Source organism: Fistularia commersonii, chromosome 25 (genome assembly GCF_037954325.1).
Source record: "Fistularia commersonii isolate RoL2024-O1a breed Wild chromosome 25, RoL_Fcom_v1.0, whole genome shotgun sequence".
Taxonomy (NCBI): Eukaryota; Metazoa; Chordata; class Actinopteri; order Syngnathiformes; family Fistulariidae; genus Fistularia; species Fistularia commersonii.
In genome coordinates, this window is record NC_141308.1 from 13,114,977 (window position 1) to 13,129,748 (window position 14,772).

Consider the following 14,772-nt stretch of genomic DNA (forward strand, 5'->3'; position numbering starts at 1 on the left):
CGAGGCGGTTTGAGCGACATTCCTCACCTTGACCGCCGCCTTCGCCTCAGCTCCTCCATCTTCTGTCGTCACACTACACTTTTCTCACCATCTGTCCATCTCCTCCTCCTCCTCCTCCTCCTCCTCTTCTTCTTCTCTCCATCTCTGCCGTGCACTTTTGTTTCTTATCATCTCCCTCTTATCACCCTTTCACCCAGATGTGACTGCATTTATAATGTGGAGCACGTGCACTTCATGTTCACCCCCCTCTCGTGCACACTCGATGGCTACTGTGACAGACCCGAGTGTGTGTGTGTGTGTGTGTGTGTGTGTGTGTGTGTGTTTGAGAGCAAGGGAGCACGTGCCAGACCTGAGCATACGGGATGCCATCGTGCCAGCATATGCCAGGGGGATTTAGCACGTCAGTCTTGGCGTGTGTGTGTGTGCGTGCATGTGTGTGTGTGTGTGTGTGTGTTTTGCCAAGACTGGGCATGCTGCTGTTTGCAGAGATAAGGGACTGTTTCCCCGGGTTCCTCTCTTCTCCTGTCACCCTCTGTCTCCCTGCATCCATTGTGTATTGTACTCCCTCTCACCATAATGGAGGATGTTTTTATTTTTTTTTTATATATATTTCCTGCTCGCGCCACAAAACGCAATCTGTCCTGCAGGAGGACCGTCCCTCTTGTGTGTGTGTGTGTGTGTGTGTGTTTTTTTCTTTTTTTTTTATTGACCAGGAAGTCCACGCTCCGGGAGGTTGGAGTTGTTGCTCGCGTCACCAACGGCTGAATTTTCCGGAGGATATTTTTGCCTCTCACTAATTTTTTAAAACGATCCCTTTTTTTTTTTCCTCTTTCTCTCCGGGATCGTTTCCCTTCTTAAACCTTTTACTTTTTTGAGTTTAGCCGTTTTCGAGGCACGTGTTCGACGAGGGCGAGAGTGAAGATCTGGGTAGAAGGCAGGAGAACCAGATGTGAGGAGAAGGTTAGACGGAGGCAGATGATTGGCTGACGGGAGAAACCCTGTTTTTGAGCTGGAAATTAAACACGTGGATTTCTGCAGACAAATCCACGCGTGCGTCTGCGCACGTGTCGGGGGTTACGTGCGCTGTTGCCAAGCTACTGTCAGTGTCACTGTTGCACCTTCGTACAATTAGTGAACAAACGAGGCCGTCGGGTGATGGGCGGCCGCCGTCGCTGTCAGCGTCCCTCGGCTCTTAAGGCCACAGCTGGGAACCAAATGTCACCGTGACTAATTATTGCCACCGCTTATTTTTGATCAGCGTCCGCGGCCAAGGACGCGGCGGCGTCCGGGCGCCCAAATCGATGAGCGCGCGTCAAGAAAACAACCGGGAAGTCGGAGAAAGCGGCGTGTGGGGTTGAAATGGTAGAATGAACACGCCGCCTTTTAAAACCATGGAGAAAATGGAATACGGTTGTTTTTCCGCGGGGGTTACGTTCCAAAAAGAACCCGTGATGATAGGCAAAATCCGTGAAGTAGAAACCTTTATTTTTTTTTTTTTTACAATTATTACACAATTAAATACTCTATTAATAATCGCTGATGTCGTCCTTATGTTTTTTTTCTGACAAACGGGAGATTCATTCATTCCATAATGCCGACCTACAGCCGCATAGCTTTTAGCTTCCCTTAGCATGTCCAGAAGTTTAACTTTATCTGCATCTTCCTGTCGCTCCTGAGGGTTTTGTCAACATTACGGGTTTTAGAGAAACTCGGAAATTGCAAGAGAATTTGCACGTACGTCATGTAAATTCGGCAAGCTGTTTTACGTACGTGTACATATTAGACTGCGACGTTATTGACGCACAGGTAGAGAAGAAGCGGAGTGACTTTTTAGCCAATCAGAATGCGGAACACAACGCACGATGCAAATCCGTGAAGTCGCGAAACCGTGAAAAGTAAACGGCGTTCTAGCGAGGGATCAACGCATTAAACAATTCTGTTTCCTTCTTGGTCATTTTTAAACCGTCGCCTGAAAGGAAGAGCGTGTTTTTACCAGTAAATAATCTGAACAATTCGATTCATGATCAGTTCACTTGTCATTCTTAAGGTAAGACCCAAGTGTGTGTGTGAGTGTGTGTGTGTGTGTGTGTGCAATCTGTCCCTGCGTGACGCCTCTCGGCAGCAGAGCGCCCCCCCGCTGTGGTTTCTAAAGTTCACCGCCATCTCCCGCGTTCTGCCTCCGCAGCGAGCTGGACATCTGGATCCCCCACCCCTTCCACGCCGAGGTCCCGGCTGACTGGTGGGACAGCGAGGCCGACAAGTCCCTCCTCGTCGGCGTTTTCAAACACGGTGAGGAATCCGCCGCCGCCGCCACCACGTGCACGGGGGTCAAATACCAAGTGATGAGCGCGAGCAGATAACGCCCTCCAGACGCACGGCCGCCCCGCAGCGCCGGCCGACCTCGTCTGTTATCGCGCTCGCGCACGATCCCGCCCGCTTGTGCCGCCACTGGTTGATTTGGTGTTGCCATGGCAACGGAGGCACGCAGCTGTCAGCCCATGCTGTGCTGTCGGGGGGGGGGTGTGTGTGTGTGTGTGTGTGTGTGTGTGTGTGTGTGACTGACGGCCGCCGCTCCTCGCCGCTGAGGTGTCTTCCGCTGTGCATTACAGGTGTTAATGGATGGGAGCGGGCTCTAAACAGAAACTGGGCTGAAAGTAAAAGAAAACACACACACACACACACACACACACCCCGTGTGTGTGTGTTAACTCTTTACCTGCTGGAACGGCTGGTGTCCCAGTGACCCCCCCCCCCCCATCAAGGCGGGGAGGCTGGATGTGTTGAGGATGGAGACCCTCATTCATTATAATTTGGCATAATTGTCATAATTTTTCCATCATAGCCACCCTGTATGATTCAATTAGGACACACACACACACACACACACACACACACACACACACACGTACTTGAACGTACACACAGAAACAGTGGAATACAAAAGGGCTCACCCATAGTTAATCATAATCCCTATTCACAAGGGAGGCCCTTCGGGTTGGGGGGGGTAACACACACACACACACACACACACACACACACACACAAGTACACACAGTCAGCTTTGTATGTAGACACACACATGCACACAATGCATCTCTCTCACTCTGTGTGTGTGTGTGTGTGTGTGTGTGTGTGTGTGTCTCTCTCTCTCTCTCACACACACACATACCCTGAGCCCACAGCCAAACGTTAATCATCAGGGCCTTTACAGGCCATCACTCTTCTCGTGTGTGTGTGTGTGTGTGTGTGTGCGTGTCTGTCGGTCAGGAACAATGAGTCACGTCATTGCTAATTGAAATGTGATGGAGAGGAAGGAAGGAAGGAAGGAAGGAAGGAAGGAAGGAAGGAAGGAAGGAAGGAAGGAAGGAAGGAAGGAAGGAAGCTAGGATGAGGTTATGTCATGGCAGCCTCGCCTCCTCACCTGCACCTCCTTCCTTCTGATCCCCCTCTTTCCCCCCTTCTCTCCTTCCTGACGTGTCTCAGTATGATCTGCACGTCTAATCTGTTCTGCCTGACTGCCCCTAACGGACACACACACACACACACACACACACACACTGACTTTTGCAGACATGACACACACACACAGTTTTTTTCCCCTTCTTCATCCTCTCATACTCTTCTTTCTTTCTCTCTCTGACACAAATGAGCACCTGCAGGCTCACTCAGATAAACACACACACACACACACACCCACACACACAGCGGGGTTGTGAGTGCGTGTGAAACACACACACACACACACACACAGGCTGTCTTGTCAGCAGCTGGCTCCTGGGGTCTGCCCTTCTGCTGCTGTTTTTGTCTATTCCTTCATTTAATACGGATGGTGTGTGTGTGTGTGTGTGTGTATATGTGTGTGCGCGCCCATGCGAGTGTGTGTGTTTGCAAGCTGAAAGAGTATATTATTCAGCAATAGGCGTGCGTGTCGATGAAATGCGACAGCTAGGATGTCACCGGTCGACACCCGGCATCACTAAACCCTCCGCCTTGTCTTGCAGGTTATGAGAAGTACAACTCCATGCGTGCCGACCCCACCCTGTGCTTCTTGGAGCGGGTGGGCATGCCGGACGCCAAGGCCATCGCCGCCGAGCAGAGGGGCTCCGACATGATGGCAGATGGCGTGGAGGGGTAAGAGCGGGCGCCGCCGAGCGTAAAGCAGCCTCTTTGCCACCGTTCTCCCCACAAACACACACCCATTTTCCGTTCGTCCTGTTTCCGAAGCGCCCTCGCCGTTCTTTAGTCGCACTTACGGCGCGCGGCGCTCCCCGACTGTCTGCCGCTTCTCCTTTTTTTTTTCTTTTTTTTTTTTTTTTAAAGTATGAAGGATGAATGATTTAGCTTTAAAGGAGGTGCCATGAATTATCCAGTTTGTGTGAAAGGTGTGAGGAGCGGCGGGCGGAGCGCCGTGTTTCCCGTGTTGTTCGGCGGCGCGTCTTGCCCTGACGTGCCGATTTTTAAGTCGCGATTGAAGATTCTTTGACGCCATCCCTCAGAAACCCCCCCCTCGCCGCTTTCATCCTCCGAGCCTGCAGGCTCTCCAGGCCTCATGCATTTTTACTTCTTTTTTTTTTTTTTTTTTTTTTTTTTTATCCCCCCCCCGCCGCCGCCCCTTCTTTTGCTCCTGTCACCGCGTCTGGAAAGAACTCTGCGAAGTTGAAATAAAAATAAATCGATTAAATCTGGCTCCTTCCGCAGGGAAGACGAAGACCCCGAGTACAAACCCCTCCGGATGCCTTTCAAAGACGACCTGGACGACTTCACCAACTCTCCCCTGGACGACAAAGACGACGGCGCCGACGCCGAAGCCGACGGTAAAACCTTTAAAAAAAAAAACCCCGAGGCCTCGTCTCGGCCGCCGTGTCTGTTTTTTTTTTTTTTTTGTTTTTTTTTAACCGCTGAACCGGCCGACCGGGAATGAAGAAGGAGAAGAAGGGTCCTCCTCCTCTCCCTCCTCACCTTTATCAAATATTCAAAACGTGGAAACGCCACGGAAAATAGGTCACAGCCTTTTCAGTCACGGCTCGGGTTTGTTTGGCGGCGCCGGACTCCTCCCTCCGCTCCTCTTTTCACCCGTGCGTCATCCCAGAGGCGGGAGACAGACGTTCTGCCCCGCCACCACGCCAACATGTCCGGACACGGAAGCCGAGGGCGGAGTCTCGGGGACAAACCGCCGTATTGTCCGACAACGGCTGGAAAAGGTCATGACGAGCAAAGAGCCGAACTCAGCGGCGCAAAGTCGGAATTTATGAATTTCTGTGGAACAGCAGATTCGAAAAAAAGTGGGTGAAATCGCCAGAAGATCCCTGGTTGTTTTCTGTGGAGGCCTCGTGATCTACCAGTGTCCAAAAAAACATGCAGAAGGTTCATTTGAGACCCTGCAACGCTCAGAATGACAGCGTGAACCCTTGACGATGAGATGTACTGTCATGATCCTACAAGGCAAGCGAAAAATACTTGAAAAAATCGATAAAATTAATAAACTCTGAAGTGTAAAAGTATAACATTTAATCTTGAAAAAAAAAAAAAAAAAAAAAAATCTCTTCCCAATATACCAATATATAAATACAAGATCTTTGTACTTTTTAAGACCTTAAAACACTTTATAGCCTTGACTTTGACACTTTATGGTTTTATTTGTATTTCCTATTATTTATTATTGTTATGTTTTTACTTGAAACTCTGGCACAAGTTTGTTCTTATTCTTACAAGAATAAAAAAAAGTGCAAAGTGGCCAGTAACCGATTAGAAGGCGTTATCGTGCAGGTTTATGTCAGAAGGTAGGAAAGATCTCCTGTATCTTCAGTGAGGTGGAAGGCGTGGTCAGGGTCTCCGTGATGGACGCCAGTTTCTCCAGCGCCGTCTCCAAGTTCTAAATGCTTGCACGTCTCCATGTGAGGCGTGAACGAAGCTTTATCTGCCGTGATGGAGGACGGCGTCGCGCGGACGGCGCGCGCCCCGCCTCTCGTCCAATCACGGCCGGGATAGCCTCCAACCCCCCGCCCCCCCGGCCCGACCCTGAGTGCAGGATATAGATCATGAATCATTCATTTTTCTTTATTTTTTATGAGCCATTTCCAAGCGGCCGTTCCCGAAACCCCCCCACCTCCGGCCCGTATGTTCCAGACGGAACCGGCGCTCGTAAAAGCGCGTCCGGTCCGGCGTGTCGGCGTGTCGGCGTGTCGGCGTGTTCTCGCCCGGGTCGAGAAAACGACCGACGATCGAACCGATCGAACGAATCGCTCTGTAATAATCGGCGGGTTTCAAGTCCCGTCCGCTTTCATCGCTAATCAAATGACGGCCCTTCTCCTTTTTTTTTTTTTTTTTTTCTCCCCGCTTTCCCTCGTCTTTGGAAGCCAAATCAGCCGAACATGATCAAAGCGCCCCGTCAGCGGGCGCCGCCGCCGCCGCCGGTTCCAACGAGCGCCTCTATTGGCCGGCGGCCTCGGCGCTCACGGCCCGCCTGCGCCGGCTCATCACGGCGTACCAGCGCTCCAACCGGCGGGAGCAGCTCCGCCAGGAGGCCCTCAGCAGGCCGGACGGGCGCAGGCGGCGACGCAGGGACTTCCTGCCCTCCATCTCCATGGTTACCGAGGCGGGGGGAGGGGCGGCGGCCTACATCCAAGACCCGGCGGGGGTGTTCATGGCGGAAGGAAGCCCCTACCTCGCCAAAGGAAGCGCGTACTTCGCCAAAGGTGGGCAGTTCATGCCAGAGGACTCGCCGGTGATGAGCGCCAGCCCCCTGATGGCCGACGGCGCCCTGTACTACAAGGAGAGGAGACAGCGGTAACTGACCCGCCCTTCCACAGAGGTCCACCAATGGCGTGGGACCTTCAGTACGAGACTCATCTTTGTGTGTGTGTGTGTGTGTTAGGTGGACGCGCCGCGAGGAGGCCGACTTCTACCGCGTGGTGTCGACCTTCGGCGTGGTCTTCGACACGCAGCACCAGAAGTTCGACTGGAGCCAGTTCAGGGCCTTCGCCCGGCTGGACAAGAAGACGGACGAGAGCCTGGAGAAGTACTACTACTCCTTCATCGCCATGTGCAAACGTGTCTGCCGCATGCAGGTCAAAGGTGACACAGGTAACACACACACACACTCTCCACGCCACGTCCGCCTCGTCGCCGCCGCGCCAAAAAACCACCTTCTCCGACTCTTCCAGAACTCCCGGACCCGACGCTGATCATCGACCCGATCACGGAGGAGCGCGCCTCGCGCACGCTTTACCGCATCGAGCTGCTGCGCCGCATCCGCGAGCAGGTGCTGCCCCACCCGCTGCTCGCCGAGCGCCTCAAGCTCTGCCAGCCGTCCCCCGACCTGCCCGAGTGGTGGGAGTGCGGCCGCCACGACCGGGACCTCCTGCTGGGGGCGTCCAAGCACGGCGTGAGCCGCACGGACTACCACATCCTGAACGACCCCGCCCTGGCCTTCCTGGAGGCCCACCAGCGCTTCACCGGCCAGCGCGGGCCGGGCGCCGCCTCGGGGCCGCAGGGCGACGGCGCCAAAGCCGCCCTGCTCACCCCGGCCGAGCTGGCTGGCGCCGCCGCCGCCGCTAAGCTCGCCGTGGGCGCGGGGAAGGAGGAGGAGGCGGAGCCGCGGGAAGCGAAGGCGGAGGTCAAGACGGAGGTCGAGGACGGAGACGCCGACGACGTGGTGTGTATCGAGGACGGATCGCCCGGCCGGGGGAAGGAGGACGAGGGAGCGGCGGGAGAAGGGAAGGAAGACGCCGCTCCTTCGCCGGGGAAGGAGGTGAAGCGGGAGGATGAGGAGGTTCAGACCAGAGTGGAAGAAGAGGTGGAGGAGAAGAAGGAGAGCGTGGCGGAGGAAGCCAGCCCCAAGAGGCCCGAGCAGGAAGACAAGGACGAGGAAGAGGAGGAGAAGAGCGGCGAGACTCCCGTCCACGCTCCGGCGGAGCAGGAGGCCGCCGCCGCCGCCGCCGCCGCCGAGGAGACGGAACCCGCTCGCGCCAAGACCGGCGAGGAGGTGGAGAACTGCGAGTCCCCGAAGTCCCCGGACACGGAGAAGAGCCCGGAGGAGGAGGAGGAGGAGAGGATGGACGAAGACGACAAATCGGAGAAATCCTCGCAGGCGGAAGGTAAGAAGAGGTCGCCGTCAGCCGACGGGACGATTCCTGCTTCCTTCTCACGGCGACTCGGGAATAATTTAATGAAGAGGCGAAACGTGAGCGCGTCTCCTCCTCTTCCTCCCTCCTCGCTCGCAGCGAGCGCCGCCTCCGAGCAGAAGAACTTCGACGAGGAGAGCATCGCCTCCCTGAGCACGTCGGCCAGAGACGAGACCAGGGACGGCTTCTGCCCGGACGACCTTCCGGAAACATCGGCGCTGCAGGCGCTCCAGGACAGGACCTTCGGCTTCTCCTTCTGGCCCAAGGTCAGTATCCACACACACACACACACACACACACACACACACACACACACACACACACACAGAGGTTTCCTCTCATTAGCATGAAGGTTCTCCGGTTGATGGCCTCCTCTGTCTTCTCTTCAGGACCGAGTGATGATCAACCGGATGGACAACATCTGCGAGGCCGTGCTGAAGGGGAAGTGGCCCGTCAACAGGCGCCACCTCTTCGACTTCCCCGGCGGCCTGCTGCCCTCGCACGCCGCCGCTGCCGCCACGGCGTCCGGGGTCGCCGGCGCGGGGACGGAGAGCCCACTGCAGAGGCGGAGCTTAGCCGAGCTGACCATGAGCGGCATCCACGCGGTTTACAGCGGGAGCGAGGACAAAACTCTATCGCCGCAAGTTCACGTGAGTGTCCCACACACACACACACACACACACACACACACACACACACACACGCTTGGTCCTCTGGGAGGCTGTCATTCAAACTGTGTGTGTGTGTGTGTGTTCCAGGAGGACGCCCTGGGCTTGACGGTGCCGCGGCAGAGGAGGAGGAGGAGGAGGAAGATCGAGATCGAAGCGGAACGGGCGGCCAAGAGGCGCAACCTGATGGAGATGGTGGCTCAGCTGCGGGAGAGCCACGCCTCCCTGGAGACCCAGAGCCAGGCCATAGACCTCACCAAGGTGGGCCTTCTGGAGGAACCTTGCGGGTCTACACACCCGCTGCAGACCTCCGGGATTGACGGTGTGTGTGTGTGTGTGTGTCCAGGGCATCCAGCAGCACCACCACCACAAGGCCTCGCCCTCGCTGGCCGGGTTCGCCGGCGGCCTGGTGAGCAGCTCCTCCCTGAAGGCCCAGATGGAGCTCCTGCAGCAGCAGCAGGCTCCGGCGGCGGGACACCGGGCCAACGGCTCGCTGGAGGCCGACCTGCCCATCATCAGGAGGAGGCGCGGACGCAGGAAAAATGTGGAGGGCTTGGAGCTGCTGTTTATGGGCAACAAGAGAGCGGGAGGGGTACGAAAAGTGTGTGTTCGCGTGCGTGCGGGTGCCTTTCGGAAGCTAAATGAAGCTGTTTCTCCGGCAGGACGACGGCGACGGCGCCAAGGTGTCCGCCGCGGAGGACGGTCGCGCCCTCAGGACGATGGGGGTGTCGGAGCAGAGCCCCAGCGCTCGCTCCCTGGCGTCGGGCGGCCCGGAGGACGAGGAGGCGGCGGCCGTTTCCAACAAGGAGCTGGGCGAGTGGCTGCGGCAGCACCCGACCTACAACATGGACATGGCCGGATTCACACCAGTACGTTCGCGACGCCGGCGGCCGCGGGTTCGGCCCGCACGCCCGCACGCTCGCTCATCTCACCATCTTCTTCTTCTTCTCCTCCCGACGCCGCAGAAGAACGAGGACCTGCTGCTGTCCCACTTCTCCAAGCCCAAGCAGAAACGCCACCGCTGTCGGAACCCCAACAAGATAGATATCAACACCCTGACGGGAGACGAGAGGGTCCCCGTGGTCAACAGACGCAACGGACGCAAGGTACGACCGCTGCTCAGAGCTAGCTAGCATCGACCGCTGCTGGGAGCTAGCTAACATCAATCGCTCCTGGAGCTAGCTAGCATCAATTGCTACTGGAGCTAGCTAGCATCAACCGCTGCTAGGAGCTAGCAAGCATCAATCACTCCTGGGAGCTAGCTAGCATCAACCTCTGCTGGGAGCTAGCTAGTATCAACTGCTCCTGGGAGCTAGCTAGCATCGATCGCTGCAGGGCGCTAGCCGGCATCGATCGCTGCAGGGAGCTAGCCCGCATCGACCGCTGCAGGGAGCCAGCTAGCATCAACCGTTGCTGGGAGCAAGCTAGCATCGACCGCTGCTGGAGATAGCCAGCATCAATTGCTCCTGGAGCTAGCTAGCATCAACAGCTGCTGGGAGCTAGCTAACATCAATCGCTCCTGGGAGCTAGCTAGCATCAACCGCTGCTGGGAGCTAGCTAGCATCAACCGCTGCTGGGAGCTAGCTAGCATCAACCGCTCCTGGGAGCTAGCTAGCATCAACCGCTTCCGGGAGCTAGCTTGAATCAACTGCTGCTGAGAGTTAGTTAGCACAAAACCACTGCAGGGAGCTAGCTAGGATCAACAGGAACTGATGTCACCTTCCTGTGTTCTAGATGGGCGGAGCCATGGCTCCACCAATGAAGGAGCTCCCAAGATGGCTGCTGGAGAACCCCGAGTTCTCCATCGCCCCAGACTGGACGGAGATCGTCAAGCAGTCGGTAAGTAACCGCGGCTCCTCTCAAGATGGCGGATCTTCACCGGGCGCCTGACGGACACCGGATCCTTCTCTTCCTCCTCCTGCGCAGGGTTTCCTCCCGGAGGCCATGTTTGACCGCCTGCTCACCGGCCCCGTCGTCAGGGAGGAGGGCACACGGCGCCGCGGACGCCGGCCCAAATCCGAGATCGCCAAGGCGGCCGCCGCTGCACAGGCCGCCGCCGCCGCACAAGCTGCCCAGGCAACGCTAGCCACCGCCGCCTCGTCTGCAGGTACACACACACACACACACCCCGCTGGGGTGGGTGAGGGTGTTTATTTGATCGTGGATTAATCCATGTGTGTGTGTGTGTGTGTGTGTGTGTGTGTGTGTGTGTCTGCAGGAGGCATCAACCCTCTGCTGCTCAACAGTCTGTTTGGTGGGATGGACCTGTCGTCCCTCCAGAGCCTCCAGTCTCTCCAGCTGGCCGCCGGTCTGATGGCGTTCCCTCCGCCCGCCGACCCCAAGCAGGCCGCCGCCAGCGCCGCCGCCGCCTCCATGCTGCCCCTCATGCTGCCCGGCATGGGAGGTCTGCCCAACATGGCCGCCGCCCTCCCCAACATGTTCAGCCTGGGCGGGCTGTTCGGCGGGAATCTGGCGACGGCGGCGGCGGCCGGCGCGTCCAACTCGGCGGTCGCCGCGGCCTCCGGGAACACCAACGGCACCGCCGAGGCCGACGGCGCCGAGGCGGAGGAAACGGCGCCCGCCAAGAGAAAGCGATCGGACGAGGAGCGGGGCGGCGAGGACGACGACGACGGCGGCGAGGAGGACGAGACGGACGGCGGCGAAGGTCCGAGGAAGAAGAGGAAGGCGGAGAAGGACGGCGAGGGAGCCGGGGACGACGCGGAGAAGCCCGGCGACGGCGCCGCTCAGATCCCCGCCTCGGATTCGCCGGCGGAGACGTCGATTAACGGCGACGCGGCGGCGCTGCTGGCCGCCGCCGGCATGTCGGCCAACTCGCTGGCGTTCAACCCGTTCCTCCTGTCCACCATGGCGCCCGGCCTCCTCTACCCCTCCATGTTCCTGCCTCCGGGCCTCGCCGGCCTCAGCCTGCCCGGCTTCCCCGCCACCTCCACGCTGGCCGAGCTCCAGAGCGCCATGGCCGGGGCGCTGGGGGCCGGCGCCGTGGCGACCAACCCCCCGAGGGACGACGACGGGAAGCGTCCGCCGCCGGGCGCCGACGTCATCGCCGCCGCCGCCGCCGCCGAGGAGGACGAAGAGGACGAAGACGAGGCGCGGGGCGGCGCCGAGAGTGACTTGGCGGAGGAGAAGGAGACGGGAGCGCCGGACCGGGCCGAGGCCGACGGCCCGTCGCCCGAGGACGCCGCCGCCTCTCCGGCTCGAGACTGAACGGCGGCGACCGACCGGGACGTCCTCGTCCCGCACGACCTCCACCGACCCGTTTACACGCCACCGCCGCCCGCCAGCCGACACCCTCTTTTTATTTCACCCTTTCTTTTTGTTTTTGTTTTACGTCTGCCCAGGTGCATTTCCTCTGCGTCACAACGGAACCAGGTGTGTGTGTGTGTGCGCACGTGTGTGTGTGTGTGTGTGTGTGTGTGTGTGTGCGTGTGTGTGCGTGTGTGTGTGTGTGTGTGTGTGTGTGTGTGAGGTTAACTCTCTGATCAGTAGCATCGTCAGGGAGCCCCCCCCCCCGGCTGTCACTCACACTGCAGCTCCACCAGGACACACAGTTCCAGTAGTACTATTGTTATTATTGTTATTAATATTATTATTGCTGCTTTTTTTTTTTTTTTTTTTTTCATTTTTTGTGCTTCCTTCCTCTTCGTCTGGACTGCTTGCTGTTAGCTTTTTTTTTTTTTTTTTTTTAGGGGGGGGGAATAGCATCTCGTTTTTTTTTTTTTTTTGTTTTTTTTTTTATTTCTTTTGTTTTTTTTTCTCTCAAATTAAAAAACAAAAAAAGGAAAAAAAAAAAAAACCCTCCCCCCCCCCCCGACCCCGGCTGTCTGTCTGACAAAGAAGCTGCTGCAGGAGGAACACGGAGGTTCTGAGGAGGTTCTAAGTTCTCACATATCAGACCGGGAACACACACCGGCTGAACGAAAGGAAGAAACAGTCTCACACTGACACACACACACACACACATACACACACTAATGCCCTCTCCAGGACTCCTCCTCCCCCAAAGCTGTGTTTCCTTGAAGTGTGTGTCTCTCTCTCTCACACACACACACACACACACACACACACACACACACACACACACCGGTCGATACTGTTGAACCCAGTCCCACACTGTCCCGTCTCCTCGCCCGCCGACGGCCGCTTTTTCTTTTTTTTTTTTTTTTTTTTTTCTTTTTATGTTTTTAATCTTTCTATCGCGGGAAGTGGCGGTCGGGCTGGGTCCGCCGCCAATCAGGCCCCTCCCCCTTGTTCTGATTGGCCCGCTTCATGCCAGTAAAAAAAAAAAAAAAAAAAAAGTGTCCACGCCGGTCGCGAGGAGTTTTTGTTTTTATTTTTTCCCTCTGTGAACGGATTCGGAGCGGCGTCTTCAGGTTTTTTACCGCTTTTTCCTGCGACACACACACACACACACCAGTAGCATCTGACCACACGCCGCTCCCTCCCCGACCCTTTTTCTCAAAGACTGTTCCTCTAGTCACACACACTGACCGCCGGGCCTGGCCAACACACACACACACACACACACACAAATACAGACACACATGAGTTCCAACATGTTTGAAGGTGGAAAACGAAGGCCAGGTCTCAACATTCACGATCACAGCAGCCCAGCAGACGCAGAGAGACCCCCCACCTCCATCCCTACACCCTTCTTTCACCCATCCCTCCATCCCTCCATCCCTCCTTCCTTCCATCCCTCCATCCATCCCTCCTTCCACCCCCCCACGGGGACACACAACCAGTCCCAGGTCTCCTCTCCAAATGCTGAGACAGCAATAACCAAGGCAGCTTTTGAATGTTCTGACATAACTCTCCCAACACACACACACACACACACACACACGGACTCTGAATAACCACAAGTGTCGTATGAATAGAAAAGAAAAAGAAAAACAAAAAAAAAAAAAAAACCCTAAAAACTGTAAATGATGACAAATAAGTACTGCAATCAATTTTGTCTCACTCTGTTCCTGTTGATGCACTGGTGTTAAAGAGTAAAAATAATCAGGTACCTTTATTACTTAGCTACTTTTCTTGAAGAAAAAAGAGAAAAAAGTTAAAAAAAATAAAATAAAAATAAAAAAAATGGACTTTTTGTTACTTTTAGCCAGCAAGCTGAAGAGCATTACCTCAAAATTCTTATCTAGCCTTGAAGTTTACAGACATACCATGTAAATGTTTTTTTTTTTTCTTCTTTTCTTTTTTTTCGGGTGTGTGTCTTTTTTGTTTTTATTTTTATTTTTTATTTTATTTTTTTTTGTTTTTGTTTTTTGAGACATCATGTATGATGAATTGTAGCTATGATGCTTTTAATAAAAGTGAATCATGATATTCGCCTAGGAAACCAAAGCTCCGCCTGACGCTTGTTTTTTTTTTTTTGTTTTGTTTTTTTTTTGCTTGCTCGGATCTCCACACATCTCACGTTCTTCTCTGTAGCCTCTGACCTCAAACATCTCAACATGCCCCGTCCCTCTGACGGACTCCTTCCTGATCTTCTCCATCCATAAGAAACTCCTCATCATCATCTCCAGCTCTGCTTCCGGTCTTTTCCACCCGAGGCAGATCTTTATCCTCCTCAAAATGCGGTGGAGGAACTTCTCGACCGTCAACGTTTCCTCAGACTTCCAGGTGCTGCTGTTCACCTGTGGTCTCCAGCTCAGGACAGAACCTCAGAAGACGTGCGGCCTAAAAGGTTCGTATAAAAAAAAAAACGTCTCCTGAATTTTTCACGACTTAAAAAACCTGGTTTGTTGAAAACGCCGAGTACACACGGACTCCAGGGGGAAGGGGGTCAAAGGTCGGCGTAAATTCCAGCTTCCTCCTGGTTCTCCGGCGAGTCGGACGGTTTCCACGGAGACGAGTAACTGCCACTCACGCCGACGCCTCGCGGAATGGACGATTGTATCCCGGCGGGGTCAAAAGTCAGCCGCGGAAAAAGCGACGTGTTCTGGAGCGCCGGG

The 14,772-nt window shown here is 55.6% G+C and overlaps 1 protein-coding gene across 3 annotated transcripts in view; it reads left to right on the forward strand.

Annotated features, from left to right (window-relative positions):
* chd7 (chromodomain helicase DNA binding protein 7) overlaps positions 1-14,161 on the forward strand; it is a 70,859-nt gene extending 56,698 nt beyond the window's left edge. For all 3 annotated transcript variants that reach the window (XM_086172657.1, XM_086172655.1, XM_086172656.1), the window contains exons 27-41: positions 2,186-2,289; positions 4,002-4,131; positions 4,699-4,814; positions 6,357-6,786; positions 6,875-7,083; positions 7,164-8,096; positions 8,223-8,389; positions 8,513-8,773; positions 8,882-9,052; positions 9,138-9,383; positions 9,454-9,660; positions 9,757-9,897; positions 10,526-10,630; positions 10,718-10,898; positions 11,010-14,161. In XM_086172657.1, coding sequence (XP_086028783.1) covers positions 2,186-2,289; positions 4,002-4,131; positions 4,699-4,814; positions 6,357-6,786; positions 6,875-7,083; positions 7,164-8,096; positions 8,223-8,389; positions 8,513-8,773; positions 8,882-9,052; positions 9,138-9,383; positions 9,454-9,660; positions 9,757-9,897; positions 10,526-10,630; positions 10,718-10,898; positions 11,010-12,016 — 4,408 coding nt within the window. In that variant the 3' untranslated portion in view covers positions 12,017-14,161. The remainder of the gene's footprint in view (positions 1-2,185; positions 2,290-4,001; positions 4,132-4,698; positions 4,815-6,356; positions 6,787-6,874; positions 7,084-7,163; positions 8,097-8,222; positions 8,390-8,512; positions 8,774-8,881; positions 9,053-9,137; positions 9,384-9,453; positions 9,661-9,756; positions 9,898-10,525; positions 10,631-10,717; positions 10,899-11,009) is intronic.
* The last annotated feature ends 611 nt before the right edge of the window (positions 14,162-14,772 follow it).